General features: G+C 41.2%; 1 protein-coding gene across 1 annotated transcript in view; it reads right to left on the bottom strand.

The window, feature by feature from the left end:
• GALC (galactosylceramidase) overlaps positions 1–18,532 on the bottom strand; it is a 59,254-nt gene that overhangs the window by 9,476 nt on the left and 31,246 nt on the right. Inside the window, exons 11-16 of the mRNA XM_056133614.1 lie at positions 16,620–16,709; positions 15,366–15,452; positions 13,420–13,573; positions 9,804–9,984; positions 6,399–6,562; positions 1,536–1,612 (exon numbers count right to left, since the gene is read on the bottom strand). Coding sequence (XP_055989589.1) covers positions 1,536–1,612; positions 6,399–6,562; positions 9,804–9,984; positions 13,420–13,573; positions 15,366–15,452; positions 16,620–16,709 — 753 coding nt within the window. The remainder of the gene's footprint in view (positions 1–1,535; positions 1,613–6,398; positions 6,563–9,803; positions 9,985–13,419; positions 13,574–15,365; positions 15,453–16,619; positions 16,710–18,532) is intronic.

Raw genomic sequence — 18,532 nt, 5'->3', positions numbered from 1 at the left:
ATTGCCACTCAATGCCTCTTTTGCAAACCACAACACCCAAAAGGAGAGAGAGAACAGAGGGGAATGCCCTGCCACAGAGGCAGGGTGGGCTTGGGGGGGGGGGGATGATGGTGGGAAATGGGCACTGGTGGAGAGATGGGTATTTGATCATTGTATAATTGAAACCCAAGCACAAAATTTGTAAGTCTACAATTGTACCTCATGGTGTCTCACTAATAAAAAAATTTAAAAAACACAATCCACATCTAAATACCTACACCAAAATAAAAGAGGGGTACATAAACGATGCCTTCCATCTTTTCTGCAAGAAAATCTAGTCTTTACCATCTCAGTTCTCAGTATGAAGGACGAGACCCATATGCCTATTAAGTACAGGCTCATTAAATACAACCAAACCAAGCCTGAAACATCAGTATTAAAATTTTGGATGGTGAGGTGAGAAAAGGAAAATTCAAAATAGTTCCTTGTAATTCATTATTTATCTTAATTATAATCTCAACAGAACCATGACAAGACTGTCCAAGGAGCCAGTAGTAAATTAAACAAAAGAACTTCTCTACACAATCTCCTGGGATGCATGTCAATCAATAGCTTATGATGAATCAGTGATTTTTGACAAGTATTCTTAGATTTGGGCTGGAGCAATAGCACAGCGGGTAGAGTGTTTACCTTGAATGCAGCCAACATGGCTGACCCGAGTTCAATTCCTCCACCCCTCTTGGAGAGCCCGGCAAACTACCGAGAGTATCTCTCCAGCATGGCAAAGCCTGGCAAGCTACCCATGGCATGTTCGATATGCCAAACACAGTAACAACCAAGTCTCACAATGGAGACGTTACTGGGCCCGCTCAAGAAAATCAATGAACAACGGGAGGACAGTGACAGATGACAGTGATTCTTAGATTTGTATTTCTGTGATTACTGTAATACTTCTCTGACAAAAATATACATAGACATTTTTCAAAAACCTTGTGCTTACAGGGGCCAGATACAGTACAGTGGGTAAGGCACTTGCCTTGCATGTAGCTGACCCAGATTTGATCCCGGGCACCACATATATCCCTCTGAGCCCTGCCAGGAGAGAGTCCCAAGCCCCCCATTCTCAAAATAGAGTACAAAAATGGTGGATACAGTAGAAAGTCAAAACTAAATAGCGCAGTAGGCAGCGCGTCAGTCTCATAATCAAATAAGTCAAACATCAAAAATAAATTACATGACTGCTTATCTCTATTTAAACAAACTTGAATTACAGTCTCTGTTCAAGCAAACTTCAATAAATTAATTATTGATCTAATTACAACTGGTTTTTGTCATAAAAAAAATTAATCACAGAGTTTAAAGTTACCTACTGCTAGCTCTCACGTGGTTTATCCAGGCACATATTATCATCCTAGGGACTAATGATTTGTTGTTCAGGGAAGACTGTTTACTTCTATTGTTTATCATACTTTCCATTCTCATTTGATAACATAAAGTGCCAGAAAGGCAAAACACAGAACATTTCAAATCCAGGAATTCCGATCATCAAGACTTACCTTAATAGTTAAAGTGAGTGTATACCAGTTTTTTTCTGTAACATCAACATGCCCGGAAGTATATATGATCCACCCAGCTGCAACACAAGAAGATTATAAACTTACATAACTTGATTATATAAGTTAATGTTGTTAACAATGCTTTTTTACATCTAAACATAAAACCATGTAACTCTGTGGGGATTAACAGGTGACATTTGTATATAGTAAAGTCAGTCTAAATGAACAACTACATCCCTTCATTTTTAAATCTTTTATTTTTTAATTTAAAAAAGAAACCCTTTGTGGCACAGGTAGTCAGCAAAGCACAAGAAAGTGTGAAAGTCAAAATGAAAAAATTACTCGTCAGAAATGACACAAAAGAAGAATACAGTAGGTGATACATTTTTTAAAAAGTCAACAGAAGCTCTGAGTAGCAGAATAACAGGAGCTGAGCCAAAGCTTGAGGAGCTCCAAGATGAGAAGGAAGAAACCACTAGGAAACAACAGAAACTAGAAAACAGTCTGAAAATAAATGAACAGCAAACTATGGGGTGAGTTCAAGGAGAACAATATAAGAATCACTGGGATCCCTGAATAACAGAGTGCAAATGTAATTAATAAATCATAGTTAATTGCTTGTTCATTGCAGCACTCTTTACAATAGCCAGAAACTGGAAGAAACTTGAATGCCCAAGAACAGATGACTGGTTAAAGAAACTTTGGTACATCTACACAATGGAGTACTATGTAGCTGTTAGAAAAGATGAAGTCATGAAATTTACATACAAGAGGTACAACATGGAAAGTATCATGCTAAGCGAAATGAGTCAGAAAGAGAGGGATAGACATAGAAAGATTGCATTCATCTGGGGGATATAAAGTAACAAATATGAGATTAATACCCAAGAATAGCTGAGATCAGCACCAGGAGGATTACTCCATAGCTTAGAGGCCAGCCAGGCATTCTAGGGGAAAGGGCAGCTCAGATAGAGAAGGGAGCACCAAATAAAGGGTGTTTGGAGGATCCTCCCAGGAGGGGAGATGCATGTTGAAAGTATACTATGGACTGAACATGATTGCCACTCAATGCCTCTTTTGCAGACCACAACAACCAAAAGGAGAGAGAGAACAGAAGGGATTGCCCTGCCACAGAGGCAGGGTGGGATGGGGGGGATGGGGGTGGAGGGGATATTATCCATGGTGGTGGAAAATGGGCACTGGTGGAGGGATGGGTATTTGATCATTGTATTATCGAAACCCAAGCACAAAAAATGTAAATCTACAACTGTACCTCATGGTGTTTCACTAATAATTTATATATATATATATATGAAATCATAGTTAAAACATCTATAAGAACTTTCCAGAGTTGAGGATTATAGGCAACGAGACCCAAGAGGCCTGAGGGGTCCCAGTGAAAATAGACCCAATTAGGAAAACTCCAAGACACATTACACTCAAAATGGACAAAAATCTAAAAATAGAGACAGACTAGTGAATGCAGCACAGTAACTTATATACATAGGTACATAGTAAAGACCACAGACGCACAGATCTATCAAATGGGACTCTGGGAGTCAGAAGAATATGGGAGACTAGGGCACAAAAACTCAACAAAATAAACCCTCACCAAGAATACTCTATCCAACTAGATTATCATTCATATTTGAAGGAACTATACACAACTTCACGGACAGGGAACACAGACAGGCAACAGGAATTTGTATCCTTGAAACCAGATTTGCAAGAATCGTTCAAAGAGCTCCTTTAAAGGACAGGAGAAATTTTCCATCATGTGGCATTGATTACATTGAGCCAGGTTCGATTCTTCCACTCCTCTTGGAGAGCCCAGCAAACTACCAAGAGTACCTTGCCCTCATGGCAAAGCCTGGCAAGCTCCCCATGACGCAATCGATATGCCAAACACAGTAACAACGAGTGTCATAATGGAGACGTTACTGGGACCACTCGAATAAATAGATGAACAATGGGAGGATAGTGATAGTGATAGTAATAGTGGCATTGAGTATTGCACTCACGAATGATGCATATGGTTGGTCTCTACTAGATTAAGAAAGGTTAAAAACATATAGCACATAATTATCACAAATTGACTTCCATTGGTTTATTTTCTGATTATTTTATTTGCCATTCCTTTAAGTTTTATTAGGCCAACTAATATGAAATAAATGTTATATGCCTGCCAAGAGGACAGGCTGGAGATGGGAGGGAACCAGGGGATATTGGTTGGTAAAGGGAAGAAGACATTGGTGGTGGGATTGGTGTTGGAACATTGTGTGGCTGAAATAACTACACTATGAACAACTCTGAAAATCACAGTGTCTTAATAAACATAGCTGGGGAAAAAAAGTCCTTCATTCAGGCATGCACTCAACAAGTACTGTGACCCAAACACTACATGTGAGTAGACCAAAGAGCTAGAAAAATAGACTGACAAACCAACCAGAGCATAATGTTCTCAAAGCTACAGTTCAGATATATATTTATACCTGTAGACTTGAACATGACAGATAAGGAATAGCCAAACATGACCACAGGCATCCCAGCTAGTGCAAATGGTTACAAGGTAATATTATCAATAACTGAAAATACTGTAGCATGGTAGCACTGTCGTCCTGTTGTTCATCGATTTGCTTGAGTGGGCACCAGTAATGTCTCTACTGTGAGACTTGTTGTTACTGGTTTTGGCATTTCGAATACACCACTGGTAGCTTGCCAGGCTCTGCCGTGTGGGTGGGATACTCTCAGAAGCTGCCAGGCTCTTTGAGAGGGACAGAGGAATCTAACCCAGGTCGGTCACTACAAGGCAAATGCACTACCTGCAGTACTATCACTCCAGCCCAACAGATAATACAGTGGAAAAAAATGAGGGGGCACTTTTTTCACTTTTGCATTTCAGATCTGAAACCATAAGTGAAACTCTGCTTTAGATGAATCATCTTAAAAATCCCATTCTTTACCTCAACTGAATCTAAACAGACTTAGGACAATAATATAATTCTGCAATTCCTACTCCAATATCCTTGCTAGAACAGGGTTTCTAAAACCTTTTCCACTCAAGATTTCTTTAACATAGGACATTTTTATGCAAACTGGGGTATAGAAGTAAATAAAAAATAGGTCTATAAATGTCCTCATCAATTTTAATTTTTATTTATAAATCCCTTTCATGTGAGAAAGAGGCAAAGTTTTAAGAAAAAATAGCAAATTATGAAAAAGAAGTTTTTTTTTAATCTGGAAGAAAGTCAAATGACTGAGAATCAAGAAGTCACCCCCCAAAATATCCTAGTTTAAATGCACCCCCCAAAATATCCTAGTTTGAATGAAGTGCTGTCTACCCAAAACAGAGTGAATTGTATCTGTTCTATATCAAGTATTATTCTACATGAATCAAGGCTATTCAGATGACTGAAAAAAGTCAAGCTGAATTAAGAAACGGGAGTTCTCCAATTCAAGCTCCTCAATCCCTCTCCTCTGATCTCTAGAAACACACTAGCACCATTCTTATAGTGCTGCTTTGATACGTGCTATTTCCTGAATGTTCCCTGACCATAACCCAAACTATTAAAATTCTGTCTGATAACCCTGCTCCAGTGGACAGTACCCGATCAGGCTTTGCACAAGTTCCTCATTTACGTGTTGCCTCTCAGTATGTACTAACTCCTTCATTTTGAACTGATTCTCATTTCCTATGTGTGATGAATCTCTTCTCGATTATATATACAAGCACCCTTAAGTAAAGCTCTTCCACGAATGAATGGAAGCAGAATGGCATGTTATTTAGTAAGTCAAGTGCTACAACACAGAGGTGTTCAAACTTTCCTCCTATGAACTCCTGGAGAGTGTTTCTACTGTTCTAAAGATCAGGTACAGGGCCAGACCACAAACCATGACAATGCCATGACATTAGAATAATCTCCAAGGGTGGGACCCAGACTTCCAAAAGTTTTGAGTCTGTTCAGGTGATTTCAGGAGTCCCCTGCCCCCGCACCTGGCTATCCTCACTGGGGCCCCTTGGAGGGAGTGAGTTGAGTTTCCCTCCCTGCCCCAAGCAGGGCTCCGGCAGCCGAAGACCTCCAGAACCAACCACCACCATGCTGAGACCACTCTCCGCACACATGAATGTACCAGCAGAGGAACAAAGGCATGCGGGTCCCGGGGCTGAGATCTCCAAGCCTGCTCGGATCGGGGCTGAACATCTTCCACCCAGATCCTCCAAATTCCAGTAGGCAGGGATCACACCCACCAACTGGCCCCCTGGCGCAGTGTAATCCCATCAACGGCCAAGACCCAGAGACTATAAAACCCAGCTCCCGGAATCACGCAGCCGCATTTGCAGTCGCATGACATCTTTTATCTCATTCCTACTTTGGACAAACTGGCAGGCTATCGAATGTAACCTGCCCACACACTGGCAGAGTCTGGCAAACTCCCCGTGGCATACCCAATATGCCAAATACCAGTAACAATGATGGGTCTCATACTCCTAACTCTGAAAGAGCCTTGAATATGACACTTTTTTAAAAACCTCAGGGCTAGGACGAAGGAGACGTTACTGGGGCCTGCTCGAGGCAATCGACGAATAACAAAATGGTCGTGATCGTGATCATGATCAGGTGATTTCTATTTCTTTTTTCCCTTTGGGTCACACCCAGTGATGCTTAGGGGTTACTCCTGACTCTACACTCAGGAATTACTCCTTCCTGGTGGTGCTTGGGGAACTGTATGGGGTATCGGGGATCGAATTCCGATCAGGCACATGCAAAGAAAACACCTTACCCAATGGACTCCAACCCATGTCCAGGTGATTTCAACGTGTAACCAACATGAAGAAGCAGGGCTCTAAAAGAAGTCACTTACCGAGATCACCTGTAACTTTGAAGGTGCCGTTTGCAAAGATCCAGAAGAAAACTCCTCTGGCACTTCTAACCAAAATCCCACCTTTATTTACTCTTCCCGCAATGAACACACCTCCCGTCATAGGAGTTTCTATGTACACATCACACCTTATGGTCAGATTGGACCTGCAGAACAAAACCAACGGTTAGTGCCCAACATGTCATTCCTAATGCACACCACCGTGGGATTTTAGTGGCCATGAGCTTCTAAGCCCCGCGTGAGTGGATACGAGGCTGGCTAACAGCCCTGGAGCAGGGATGCATTCTCAAAAGCGGTGATGACTTTTAAGTTTGGCTTTAAGTGTGACACAACCTGAGTCATTCCGCTGCCTCTCTTAATGAATCAACACTAGGAAATATTGACTGTTTTTTTAGTGTCCGAAGCACACATTTCTTATCTCTCTATAACAAAACAGTTTCTCCAGGAATATATTAAAAGAAAGCATTTTTGGTCGAAATCCACAAAAGGTAAGTTGACACCAAACTCTGAACCAGATGGCTTATTCGATTTTTCATCAGCAACGGGGAGCAGGTGTAGACCACTGGGAGCTGATGGGGGCGATTACTGCTTTAACCCTATGACTTATAACTTTAGAATGAGCTAAAAAGCATTTCTCGACGAGAGTTCAACTCTGCTGAGTCTATTACCGGAGTTTCACCATTTTACTCATGTGGAAAGGTGTGAAATCACCTTTCACACCTTTTTTCCCTTTGGGTCACACCCAGTGATGCTTAGGGGTTACTCCTGACTCTACACTCAGTAAAATGGTGAAACTCCGGTAATAGACTCAGCAGAGTTGAACTCTCATCGAGAAATGCTTTTTAGCTCATTCTAAAGTTATAAGTCATAGGGTTAAAGGAAAGGTTGAACATGGGCCCCCACGCCTCCAGCTGACTCACGGTGGCCCTGAATGTGACAACACTAATGGGCCCTAGGACACTTTTGCTCCACTTTTGTAGCGTCAATCTCACTTCTTATATACCCCCAGACTCCTTTCTGGCTCATCAGAAACAGAAAAAAAAAAAAAACTCTATAGATTACTGTCAGCACCAGAAACTTAGAGTTAGAATGAGAGCAGAGCAACTTTTCTCACTTACATCACATTGACAGGTAAGTAATTCGGCATCAGAACTCGCAGGTACCTGCGGGACTCCCCATTCCCTGCTTTCTTTTCCCCACAATACGTGGATATTGCAGTCAGAAAGAGAAACATGGGGTGTCTGTGGCTCTCTAAACAAATCTAGTTACTTCAAATAGAGGATAAAATATTGGGAAATAACATCTGACAAGGGAGGTGAATGGATCTGAAAGGGCATTAGAAAGCGAGCATCTAAACTCAGCTCACATTCCACAGGAGGACAGAGTCACTGCACACCCCTTAGTGATGGAGTCACATGAAGGAGGGTTTAAGAACTCTCAAACAGGGCCATAGAAATAGCACGTGGTTAATAGTACAATGGCTAATGGCACGTAGCCAATTCAGGTTCAGTGCCGGCAACACATATGTATGGTCCTCTGTGCATGACCAGGAATGATTCCTGAGCACTGCTGGGTGTGTCCCAACAACAACAAAAATAAAGATCAAACAGTCCTTTCTTGATATGCATAACTGCTGTGCCTGATTAGAAATTGATTTTTTTCCTGAATCGACTGTTCTTTCCTTCCCCCACTGCTGGTGAATATTGGATAATGCTTCAATCTTTAAGCTCTTTAAATACTATACAATCTTCAAAGTTAGGAAAAGTTTTGGCTAATCATTGAACGGTGCTCTACCTCATCCCTTTAATTAAAAAGTCTTTCAAATTTCAATCCATAAGGGAGTTTGAGTTCACAGAAAGCCTTCTGTAAACTCATGAGTTCAGGCAATAGGACATAGAAAGTTTTCTACAGTGGCTGGCTTCCAACCTAATGGTCAAAATAGGGAACCCAGAGCCAAGAAGACAGTTCAGGCGAGAGAGCTCATGTCTGGCACACTTCTATCATGTGCAAGGTCCTGAGTTAGATCCCTGCCTGACATCTAACTCTGAGCACCATCAATTGTAGTTCATAGCTGTGGTCACTAACAGAGAACCAAGGGATCAACAACGAACTATCAGGCCTGTACCATGGGCTGAATACTGCCGGAAGCCGCCCCAGTATGCCACTGAAAGTGACCCCTGTAAAAACAAATGGAACCCAACTCTTAAAGACACATGGGAACCTATCTTATAACAGGACGTTAGAAAGAAATGGGGGTGATGCTCATCAACCCCGCCGATGTGATCGGAAGAGCAAAGTGGATAAGGAGAATGGTGTTGTGGCATCCCTGAAGTGTGAAGATGCTTTCCTGAGTTAGGCTGAAACACCTCTCTCTCTCTCTCTCTCTCTCTCTCTCTCTCTCTCTCTCTCTCTCTCTCTCTCTCTCTCTCTCTCTCTCCTCCCCCCCCCCAAGATGCTATAAGGGTCTCAAAGACGTCAAATATGGAAGTTGCTCAAGATTTATACCAGAGGTTGGGGCTAGAACTGGAATTTTTAACAAGGAGCAAGGCAGTTACAGGAGGGATAAAGGCTTTCTGCAGCATTTCACTGAGAGTCATTCGACTCTTTCCAGAATTCTCCTTTCTCTCCCATCCAATTTCCAATCTACAGATCTGACTATCTGGTGGCATAGCATTAATAGTTGTTGTCACAAAACCTGGTGTGCTTATATTTTATACTTCACAGTATTATTGTGTCAGATAAAAGACTATAAAAGAAGCACCTGAAAATATGTAACTTTTTAATAGAAAAACTGTATTATACTGTAATAGGTAAGCCACATTACATAGTGACTTAAAGAGATACAGTATAAACTGGTTATTATATTTAAAGGAAAGAACAAATATAACACGTCTCCTTGACAAATGCCAAGAGAAAAGCCGAACTAACTAGACAATCACTCTTTGATTCGCATTTTATTATTGCCATCTACCGTCACTTGATAAACTGACTTCCTACAGACTAATACAGTGTAATTCTACTACAGATCCACCAGAGGGCAATATCAGACCAACAAAATCCACTCCAGTGCAACATAGAAATGACCGAATCTATTTATAAATGTTGTTATAATTCCATGCGCTTGTATAATTAAATTATAATTACATATTAAAATGAAACACTGCTGCTATGATGACCACTCATTTGTATAAATAAGATCAGGAATAAGATCAGGACTCAGGCAACAGAAGACTTTGTGAATTTGAGGTCACCGGGACACTCAACGTTTACACACCCCAAGTTCTCAGTCCGGGAGGAGCACTGAAAAGCGTCCACTTCAAAATTTATCTGACAAGAGCAAAAGGTCATTTCAGACAGACCGACATTAAAAACATGAACTGTAGGTACCATTTGTAATCGCCGATGACGCTTAGTGTGTTGTATGCATCGGCAGCCCAAGTAATCGGCCGCTGATTAAGGACTTGGCGCAGTGTGAATCGATGCTCTCCGGGGTCTTCATCGTTCGTGAAGTATTCAAACACGCCCGTCTGGTCAGCAAAATTTGGCGCTTCACTGAATTCCGGGTAATCTATTTATAAAAACAACCAATTTCATTTAGCATCAAGTTCTTACAAAATCAGTCCTGAGATTACACATTACAAACCGTTTTTTCAAGCCGTTGACATATTATATATCCAGGCAAAGTTTCTGTTTCATAGATATTGATTTTTCATCATCATTATTAAATATCAGCATGCTCAGTTTTTTATTATGATCAGTTTTATGTACAGACTTTGCAGAGTTTTAACCCATGAAAAAAAATTTTTTTTTACTTTTTTATGGGAAGCAAGGTAAGTTTCTACTGAAAGAAATTTATCCAGAAAGGTCCCAGGGGGGAGAGGAATACGTGTTCAAGAGAAAATACAGGCTTGAAAGAGCAAGTTTTAACCCATGCAACTGTCAGACAAAAGATAATGAATACTGAAGGCAGATCTGGATTCAAATTCTAGCTCCCTCTGTGCTCCCAGAAAAAGTTATATAACTGCCTTTTGTCAGTAGTTCCTTCATTTCTAAGTAAGAGGAAGACAAGAGAAGTAAAAAAGAGAAGAATTATATATTTTATGTATCGCTGGGTTCGATTCCTCCGCCCCTCTTGGAGAGTCCGGCAAGCTACTGAGAGTATCTCACCTGCACAGCAAAGCCTGGCAAGCTACCCATGACGTATTCAATATGCCAAACACAGTAACAACAAGTCTCACGATGGAGATGTTACTGGGCCCGCTCGAGCAAATCGACGAACAACGGGAGGACAGTGACAGTGACATATATAAGGAATGTGTATATAAGCCAACATCAAGTAACCAATACTTTTTTAAAATTTCTATCAAATCAGGTTTTAAATCACTAATCAAAGTCATCAGTTGTCCAATACTATAAAAAGCTTACTATATCAAGCATAGAATTTATTAAATATTACATTTTTTCTTCCATTGCTAATATGAAACAACAACTAATTTGGGACTGAAGCTATCTATCAATCTACTTTTAGATTTATTCAATTATAAACTTTCAATGATTATGTTAAAAGAAGAGAGATTTCAATCATAGGATTTCAAGCTTCATGTTTTTCCAAGTGTTTTCAAATTAATCACATTATTTGAGACATCAAGAACCCTATTAGAATAATGCTAAAGTCTGGCATATCATTTTTTTAAATTTATTTATTGAATCACCATGAGAAAAGTTACAAGCTTTCAGGTTTAAGTCTCGGTCATACAATGATCAAACACCCCTCCCCTCACCAGTAATTATTTTTCACCACCAAGAACTCCAATATATCTTCCCTCCCACCCCTCCCAATGCCTGTGAGGCAGATGATTTCTACTGAACTCTATCTCTACTTTGATTATATTATTTCGACAAAAAGATGCACCATTATTGTTTGGAATTTCCCCCCAACAATCAGACCTGCTGAAAAGGTATTGTGAAATAATTTGTTTTCTATTGGTGGTTATGAAAACCATATGATAATATCATATATGATTTTGGATTTCTGATATTTTACTAATTAAGTCTGGAGGGATTTCTGCCAAGAGCCAGTTAATAATGAGATTGGTTTCTGTGCGTCTGGTGCCATGGCCATGCTGGAGAGCCGCTCGTAGGGGCAACTCATGGCTAGGACAAGCTGGTTCTGTCCCTCTTCCCATGAGACTGCAGTTGCCCCGTCACCGCCGGCTCATACCTGGATTTCCAATAAGCTCTGAGGCGGCTGCCACCATGCTGTTGGGGGAGGGGGAGGGGGGAGAAAGGCGGAAGAGACAGACACCCTTTCCCTCCCGGGGCGGGGGCATGGTGCCATAGTTTAATGCACAGTCCATTCACATTTTTGCCGCAAGCTGCTGGTCTCTGGATTAAGTGCGAGTGCCTCTGGTGCCATGGCCGTGCCGGAGAGCCACTCGTTGGCATATCATTTTTAATTTTAGTTTTTTTTCCCCTTTTTTAAGAGCCAATAAGGCATCAAGCCTTAGAGTTGAAGCTTTAGAATTGCATTTCTTCAGAGAGTAAATTGTTTGGGGGCTACAGAAGTTTCTCAATCTCAATCACAGCCCATCTCCCACACAGACCCCTTATCTACTGCAGCAAGAAGTACCTTTGATCAGAGAAACTAAGCAATGAAGTCCTTGGGGAATCACTATTGACTGTGTTATCCCAATAACTGAGAAGACTCCAGGAGATCACAGAGCTCTTTTCCTACCCATCAGGAGATGGTTTCTCAGGAAGAGCAGCTGGGATGCCCTGGTGTGACTGGGGGCGGGGGCAGGGATTGAAGGAGGCTCTCTGTGTGACTAAGCAAGCAGCCCAGCAAGCCACAGGAAGACCCAGTGTCAAACCATAAAGCCTAAGAGTAGAGAGAGGGTATGAGGGAAACTGTCTGCCACGGAGGCAGGGTATAATACTGGGGACATTGGTGGTAGAGAATGTGCACTGATGGAGCAATGGATGTTTGATCATTATATGACTGAAACTCAAACATGAAAGCTTTGTAACTGCATCTCACGGTGATTCGATTAAAAAAAAAATGGAAGGGCCAGTCAGGGTCTCCCTCCTGACTTCTCTCCTACAGCCATGGAATAGTCCACGTAAGCCATGAGGTCCCTCATGCTACAGAACAACACCTACTAGACAAATTTCGTCACTTTCTAAGTAATCATAAGCATCATGGCCACTTCCTCTGCTGAATCCCCAATAATGAGAAGGCTGTCTATAGGCTCTAGGGCAGATCATCCCAATAAATCAGTGGAGTTAAGTCCTAGACATAGTAAGAGAGTAAATGAACTCAGTAACACAAAGAGAGCAGGTAATTCCCACTAGCTCCCATGGTACTCAGTGCACTGAGGAAGGTAGGTAGGAACACATCTAAGCCCCCCCTCAAAAGACGTGGGTCACGGTTTCATGAAATATCTACAAATCTTAATTTCAACAAAAACGAGTTTGAGATATCGTAACTTTCACTTGGTCAATAACCTCTATGCTTTCTCTGGCCCCCAAACATACTGGATCCTTGAGCATCAATTTATAGGAACACAAAATTTGGTTCTCATTTCCCATGTCCAAATTTCAAGCTAAATGAACACACGTTTCTCACACACTCCACCGTAAAACTAGCTAGACAAGTAGAAGTCTATCAACCAAGATTGCTAATAGCACTGTAGCACTGTCCTCTCACTGTTCATTGATTTGCTCGAGTGGGCACCAGTAACATCTCACAACAAATTGTGAGACTTGCTGTTACTGTTTTTGGCATACTGAATACGACACAGGTAGCTTGCAGGGGGCTTTGCTGTGTGGTAGCTTGCTGGGCTCTCAAAGAGGGGCGGAGGAATGAAACCCGGGTCGGCCATGTCAGCCATGTGCAAGGCAAACACCTTATCCGCTGTGCTATCGCTCCAGTCCAATAAAAGAAAAAAAAATAATAAAGGTAACCAAGTGATGCTTTGGTGGCGAAAAAAAAAAAAAAACTTACCCACATTGAAGTCATCTGAGTAAACACGTGGGAAGGGCTTTGATCTGGGAGGAAGCGGGTGGCTGCCTTTGCTCCCGGTCGTCAGGGTGGTCAGTGTGAACAGTTCGTCCTCTTTCAGTTCCAGGGTGAAACTAGCAGTGCTGCTGTCCAGAAGCTGAAAGAGAGGACGATGCTATACTCACGGCCTCGCTCTCGGGGCCATCTCACTTGTGCTCAGCAGCTTGGGTCTAAGTAACAGCCATGCCATTTTGTTGGAACTTCCTGACCACGTGTGAAGTTCAAGTTACCTCAAGTTCAAGTTCAATCAATCTAACAGCCAGGCCCTTGGGAGCTTTTTCCTGACGTTATTTCACTAGGGTCAGGACTATGAAATGCCTGACTTCACATGGTGGCACAGATATCATCCAAAATGGTATTACTTACCATGGGAAAGTCTATTTTATCCCCCCTCACTATGTATCAAAATTTTCTATATGGAAATAAAGACTATTCTTTTATTAGAATAAAAAGTGCTCAGTTTTTTGTTGTTTTTTTTTGGGGGGGTCACACCTGGCGATGCTCAGGGGTTACTCCTGGTTCTGCACTCAGGAATTACTCCATGTGGTGCTGGGGTACCATATGGGATGCTGGGAGTCGAACCCAGGTTGGCTGCGTGCAAGGCAAACAAACGCCCTACCCACTGTGCTATCGCTCCAGCCCCACAAAGTGCTCAGTCATTGATAGTGACAAGGTGATTCATAGAACCGTAACACAAAGCAGAAAAAGTAGAAGATTGGGTGTTCATTTAGATTAAGGAATGTACTTGTGGGGGTCAATTCATTCTCTAAGACGTTTTCTGAGAAACCACCATATGCTGAAAAGAGCGGACTAGAGCCGACACCACATTAGAGCAGACACCTTGGTGGGCTAGTAGGGCACGCCCACCCTGTCTTCAGGGTGCAGAGTGGGAAAGTTCTGACTAGACAAGCACAGTCAGCCCAAAATGGCTGTGAGCGAAGACTGTGAGGGAAAGCTTCAGGAAGGAGCATGACACAAGCTGAATCTCAAGGAGGACAGATGAAAATAAACAAGCATGTACAAAGTCAGAGAGAGGTCAACTGGCATGAGATGAGATTAGTTAGCCATGTCTCTTGACAGGAAAGCAGTCTTTAACCTCAAATTCAATCACGACGACCAGTATTCTAAGCTAAGGGATGTGAACTTACGGGAACTATCCCAGGCACTTTGCGTGACTGACTTCCCCATTCTGCATTTGAGATACATCATTCTGCAGGTTGTTTGTTTGGGGCCACACCCAGCAGAGCTCAGGGCTTTCTCCTAGCTGCATGCTCAGGAACCATTCCTGGCAGGCTCAGGGGACCATATGGGGAACCAGGGGCCAAACTTGGGTCAGCAGTGCACAAGGCCAGCGCCCTACCAGTACTACTGTGGCTTGGCCCCCTACATACATCATTCTGGTAAGCAGCGTAACAGATGGTGGCTAGGAGGAGTCAGTTTAGAGGCTGAGAAAACAGAAGACAGTTTCCAGAGCCCAGGAGAAGATAAAGAGGAACTGAAATCTAGCAGCAGCAATGCAATGACGTTCAAGAAATGGGTAATGGACATATGCAGAGAATAGATTCTACATTTGATCACGGAGTGTGTAGGAAAGTATCTTTAAATGAGCCTCAAACTTCTGATATGGGCTGTCAAATGATGGTGTGTCACCAAGAAAAATCAAACACAGAAGAACAAACACGCTATATGAACACACAAATTTCTATACTGCCTTAAAGCATATTTATATAACACTACCCTCCAAAAAAAGTTTTTAACAAACATTTCAACTATTCTTCAGCCATACATAAAATCAATCGTGAAATTTTAAATTCTTAATTTGCTCATCAAATTTCTATTCCCTGGTACTGATGCAATGCTCAAAATACAGAAATTTATTTTAAAACTACCCATATAGAATCCAGTTGATTAAAAAGATATCTCTGAGATGGTCTTCCAATTCTGGTATACCACACATGCAACTCTGGTATTTCACTCTGAGGAGAAAACACAAGAAAAGCATAGTGATTTATCATATCCTCTAAGGGTTTCCAAAATTAGGACCAACCCAAATGAACCAATGACAATGCACCCTCTCTGTTTTGGTTTACCAAAAGATTCTCCTCAAATTTTAAATAGCAACATTTGAAAAGATATTATTAAAACAAATATTTTACTTTCTATAAATTCTAAATATATATGGGGCAAATGTCAGAAAATGTTTAGAGTCTTTGCTTCAAAAATGCTCACTGTTCCTGGATAACGAGCTTTTAAGGAATTTTCTGGTATGAAAAATTATTTATTGACTTATTTGTTCTTCAAGCCCAGGTTCTACCTTGGATATGTGTTTCACTTGATTATCTCTATGCCTCTTTTCTTATTCTTTCCACTCTGGAGAAGGTAGAGTTATCTCTTGAACACATACTTCCTCTTTTTCTCTCCCTACCCATCCTTTTAAGTTTTTGTTCAATAAAAATTATCTTGCTTCTGCTGAAAGTAGACTACAGACCAAACATGATTGCCACTCAATGCCTCTTTTGCAAACCCAGCACCCAAAAGAAGAGAACAAAAGGGAATGCTCTGCCACAGAGGCAGGGTGGGATGGGGGGATGGGGGAAAGGGATACTGGGATCCGTGGTGGTGGGAAATGGGCACTGGTGGAGGAATGGGTATTTGATCATTGTATAATTGAAACCCAAGCACAAAAATTCACTAAAATATAAAATTTTAAAAAATTAAAAACCTAACTCTTATGCAATCTGTGATCTGAAAAGGCACTGTATTTCCTGCATTCAAATATAATCATTGGTAAAAACAGCAAAGACCCACATCTTTTATACCTTGCTTTCCATAGAGATTACCCTAAAGATTAATGCTTAAAATTTTCCCAAAGTGCATGACAACAAGAACTTTTGCCAACTCTTTTGCCAACAAGAACTTTCCTAAAAGCGACTCAAAGTGTCAAGGCTATAGGCAGAGTTTTACCTCCTACTGGTTTGTACCCTGGTTTGAGAAAAGACAGCAGGCCCCAGGAATTTTGCCTCTTTATAGGCAAACCCTTAATAGTGCTTAACCTAAATCTTCACTTCAGAACTTCTAGGCATGATAAAAATATATAAATTTTCAAATCAAAACCAAAATGTAAGTTCTATGTATTTACTTACAAAAGAACCCTTTAGAGTGAAAGTAGCAAATTGTCGGGACACGTTGAAGTAAGGAAGTAAAGGCCGGATACACCTAGAATGTTTATGGCTCTGAGGAGAAAGAAAAGTTACTAGATTATTTGAATAAAACAAAAGCATCTTAAGAAACAAAAAGTAATAATCCAATGCCTAAGACTGTACAACAACATTAAAATGTCATTCCAAATCTTAAAAACTTTTTTTAAAACTTTTTGTTTATTCTTTCTTTGTGAGTTTATTATTATTATTATTATTATTATTATTATTAGTGAAACACCATGAGGTACAGTTGTAGGCTTACAAATTTTTTGTGCTTGGGTTTCAGTTATACAATGATCAAGTACCCATACCTGCACCAGTTACCATTCTCCACCCCCACCAATGAAATTTACATACAAGTGGTACTACATGGAAAATATCATGCTAAGTGAAATGAGCCAGAAAGAGAGGGACAGACATTGAAAGACTGCATTCATCTGGGGAACGTAAAGTAACAAAATAGGAGATTAACACCCAAGAATAGCTGTGACAAATATCAAGATGTTTACCCCATGGCTTGGAGGCCAGCTTCACACTCTAGGGGTAAAGGCAGCTCAGATAAACAAGGGAGCACCAAATAAAGGGTGCTGGGAAGATCAGCCCAGGATGGGAGGTCCATGCTGAAAGTAGACTATAGACCGAACATGATTGCCACCCAATACCTCTTTGGCAAACTACAGAACCCAAAAGGAGAGAGAGAACAAAAGGGAGTGCCCTGCCACAGAGGCGGGGTGGGATGGGGGATGGGATGGGAGGGAGGGATACTGGGATTTAAAAACTTTTTGTCTAGCATAACCTTTACTGTTATAACATATACTATACCTACTCAATGATCTATAGTATTTATACTGGCTCAATCTTTGAATTAATAGCCAAATTTCAGAATCATTTCCTGGCATGGAGAGATTACATTTTATGTTATGATGATTTACTAAGTAAAAAGTATCAAACAAAAGTCAAACATGCTTTCAGTGAAAAGACTCCTCACCTAAAATATAATCTTCAAAGATACACCTAACATCAACTAAACACGTAGAACAAGTGATTCCCTATTCCAGCATCAGTTTTCACTAATTGCCAAAGGCACACTCCATTTGAATGTACTGTTTGCTTCACTGTGCATCACAAGTAGTGTGATTTTATTTTACTGGCTGAAGCTCCATCTCAATACCGTACGGAGCAAGCCTATCAAGGCCATGTGCTCACTGAGTACCACTGTGTCATATTTAATTGAGGCATATACTTTTTTATATAAAGCTATCACACTAATAAGCATGACTCATAACAACTTGGGGAGAAACCTTCAGAACCTGTAGTACACAACCTACAATGGCTCCAACGACTTGTTGTATCATTTGATAGCAAATAGTATGAGTGGGTCCTGAACATTGAGAAAAGACAGGGAGAAAAGAAGTAGAGTAACAGACTTCCCTACTGTTTCAATCACAAGTCTGGCAGAGTGATGCCAAGGCCAAATTTACAGTGAGGAGAAAATTCCACAAGTTTTATGTCCCCCTGCACGATCTTTCCCTTGTTACAACCAAGAAAGAACAAACATAAATCAGGCACAGGTTACAGTTACATGAAGTCTAGCTCATGTTACAGAGAGGTGGAGAGATGCCGGATAACCTAGTAAAGATGGTTGGTTTGGTTTTAAACCTCTCAAACATGAGGAATAGTTAGCCAGATCATGGAAAGGGCGTGGTAATACTTTAAAAAGGGAACATAGTGCACGGGGAGCTTCCTCTTGAACTCTTTGACCTGCCAATGTTCAGAGGCAGAGTCTTGGATCCTACTTGTGCAAATGGACAGAGAAAAATCAAGGAAGCCATAGGGACCAAAAGCAGCAAGTAGCA

Source organism: Sorex fumeus, unplaced genomic scaffold, assembly GCF_029834395.1.
Source record: "Sorex fumeus unplaced genomic scaffold, SorFum_2.1 ptg000098l, whole genome shotgun sequence".
NCBI classification, from domain to species: Eukaryota; Metazoa; Chordata; class Mammalia; order Eulipotyphla; family Soricidae; genus Sorex; species Sorex fumeus.
Note: the sequence above shows the minus strand (reverse complement) of the source record. Positions and strands in the feature narration are given on the sequence as shown.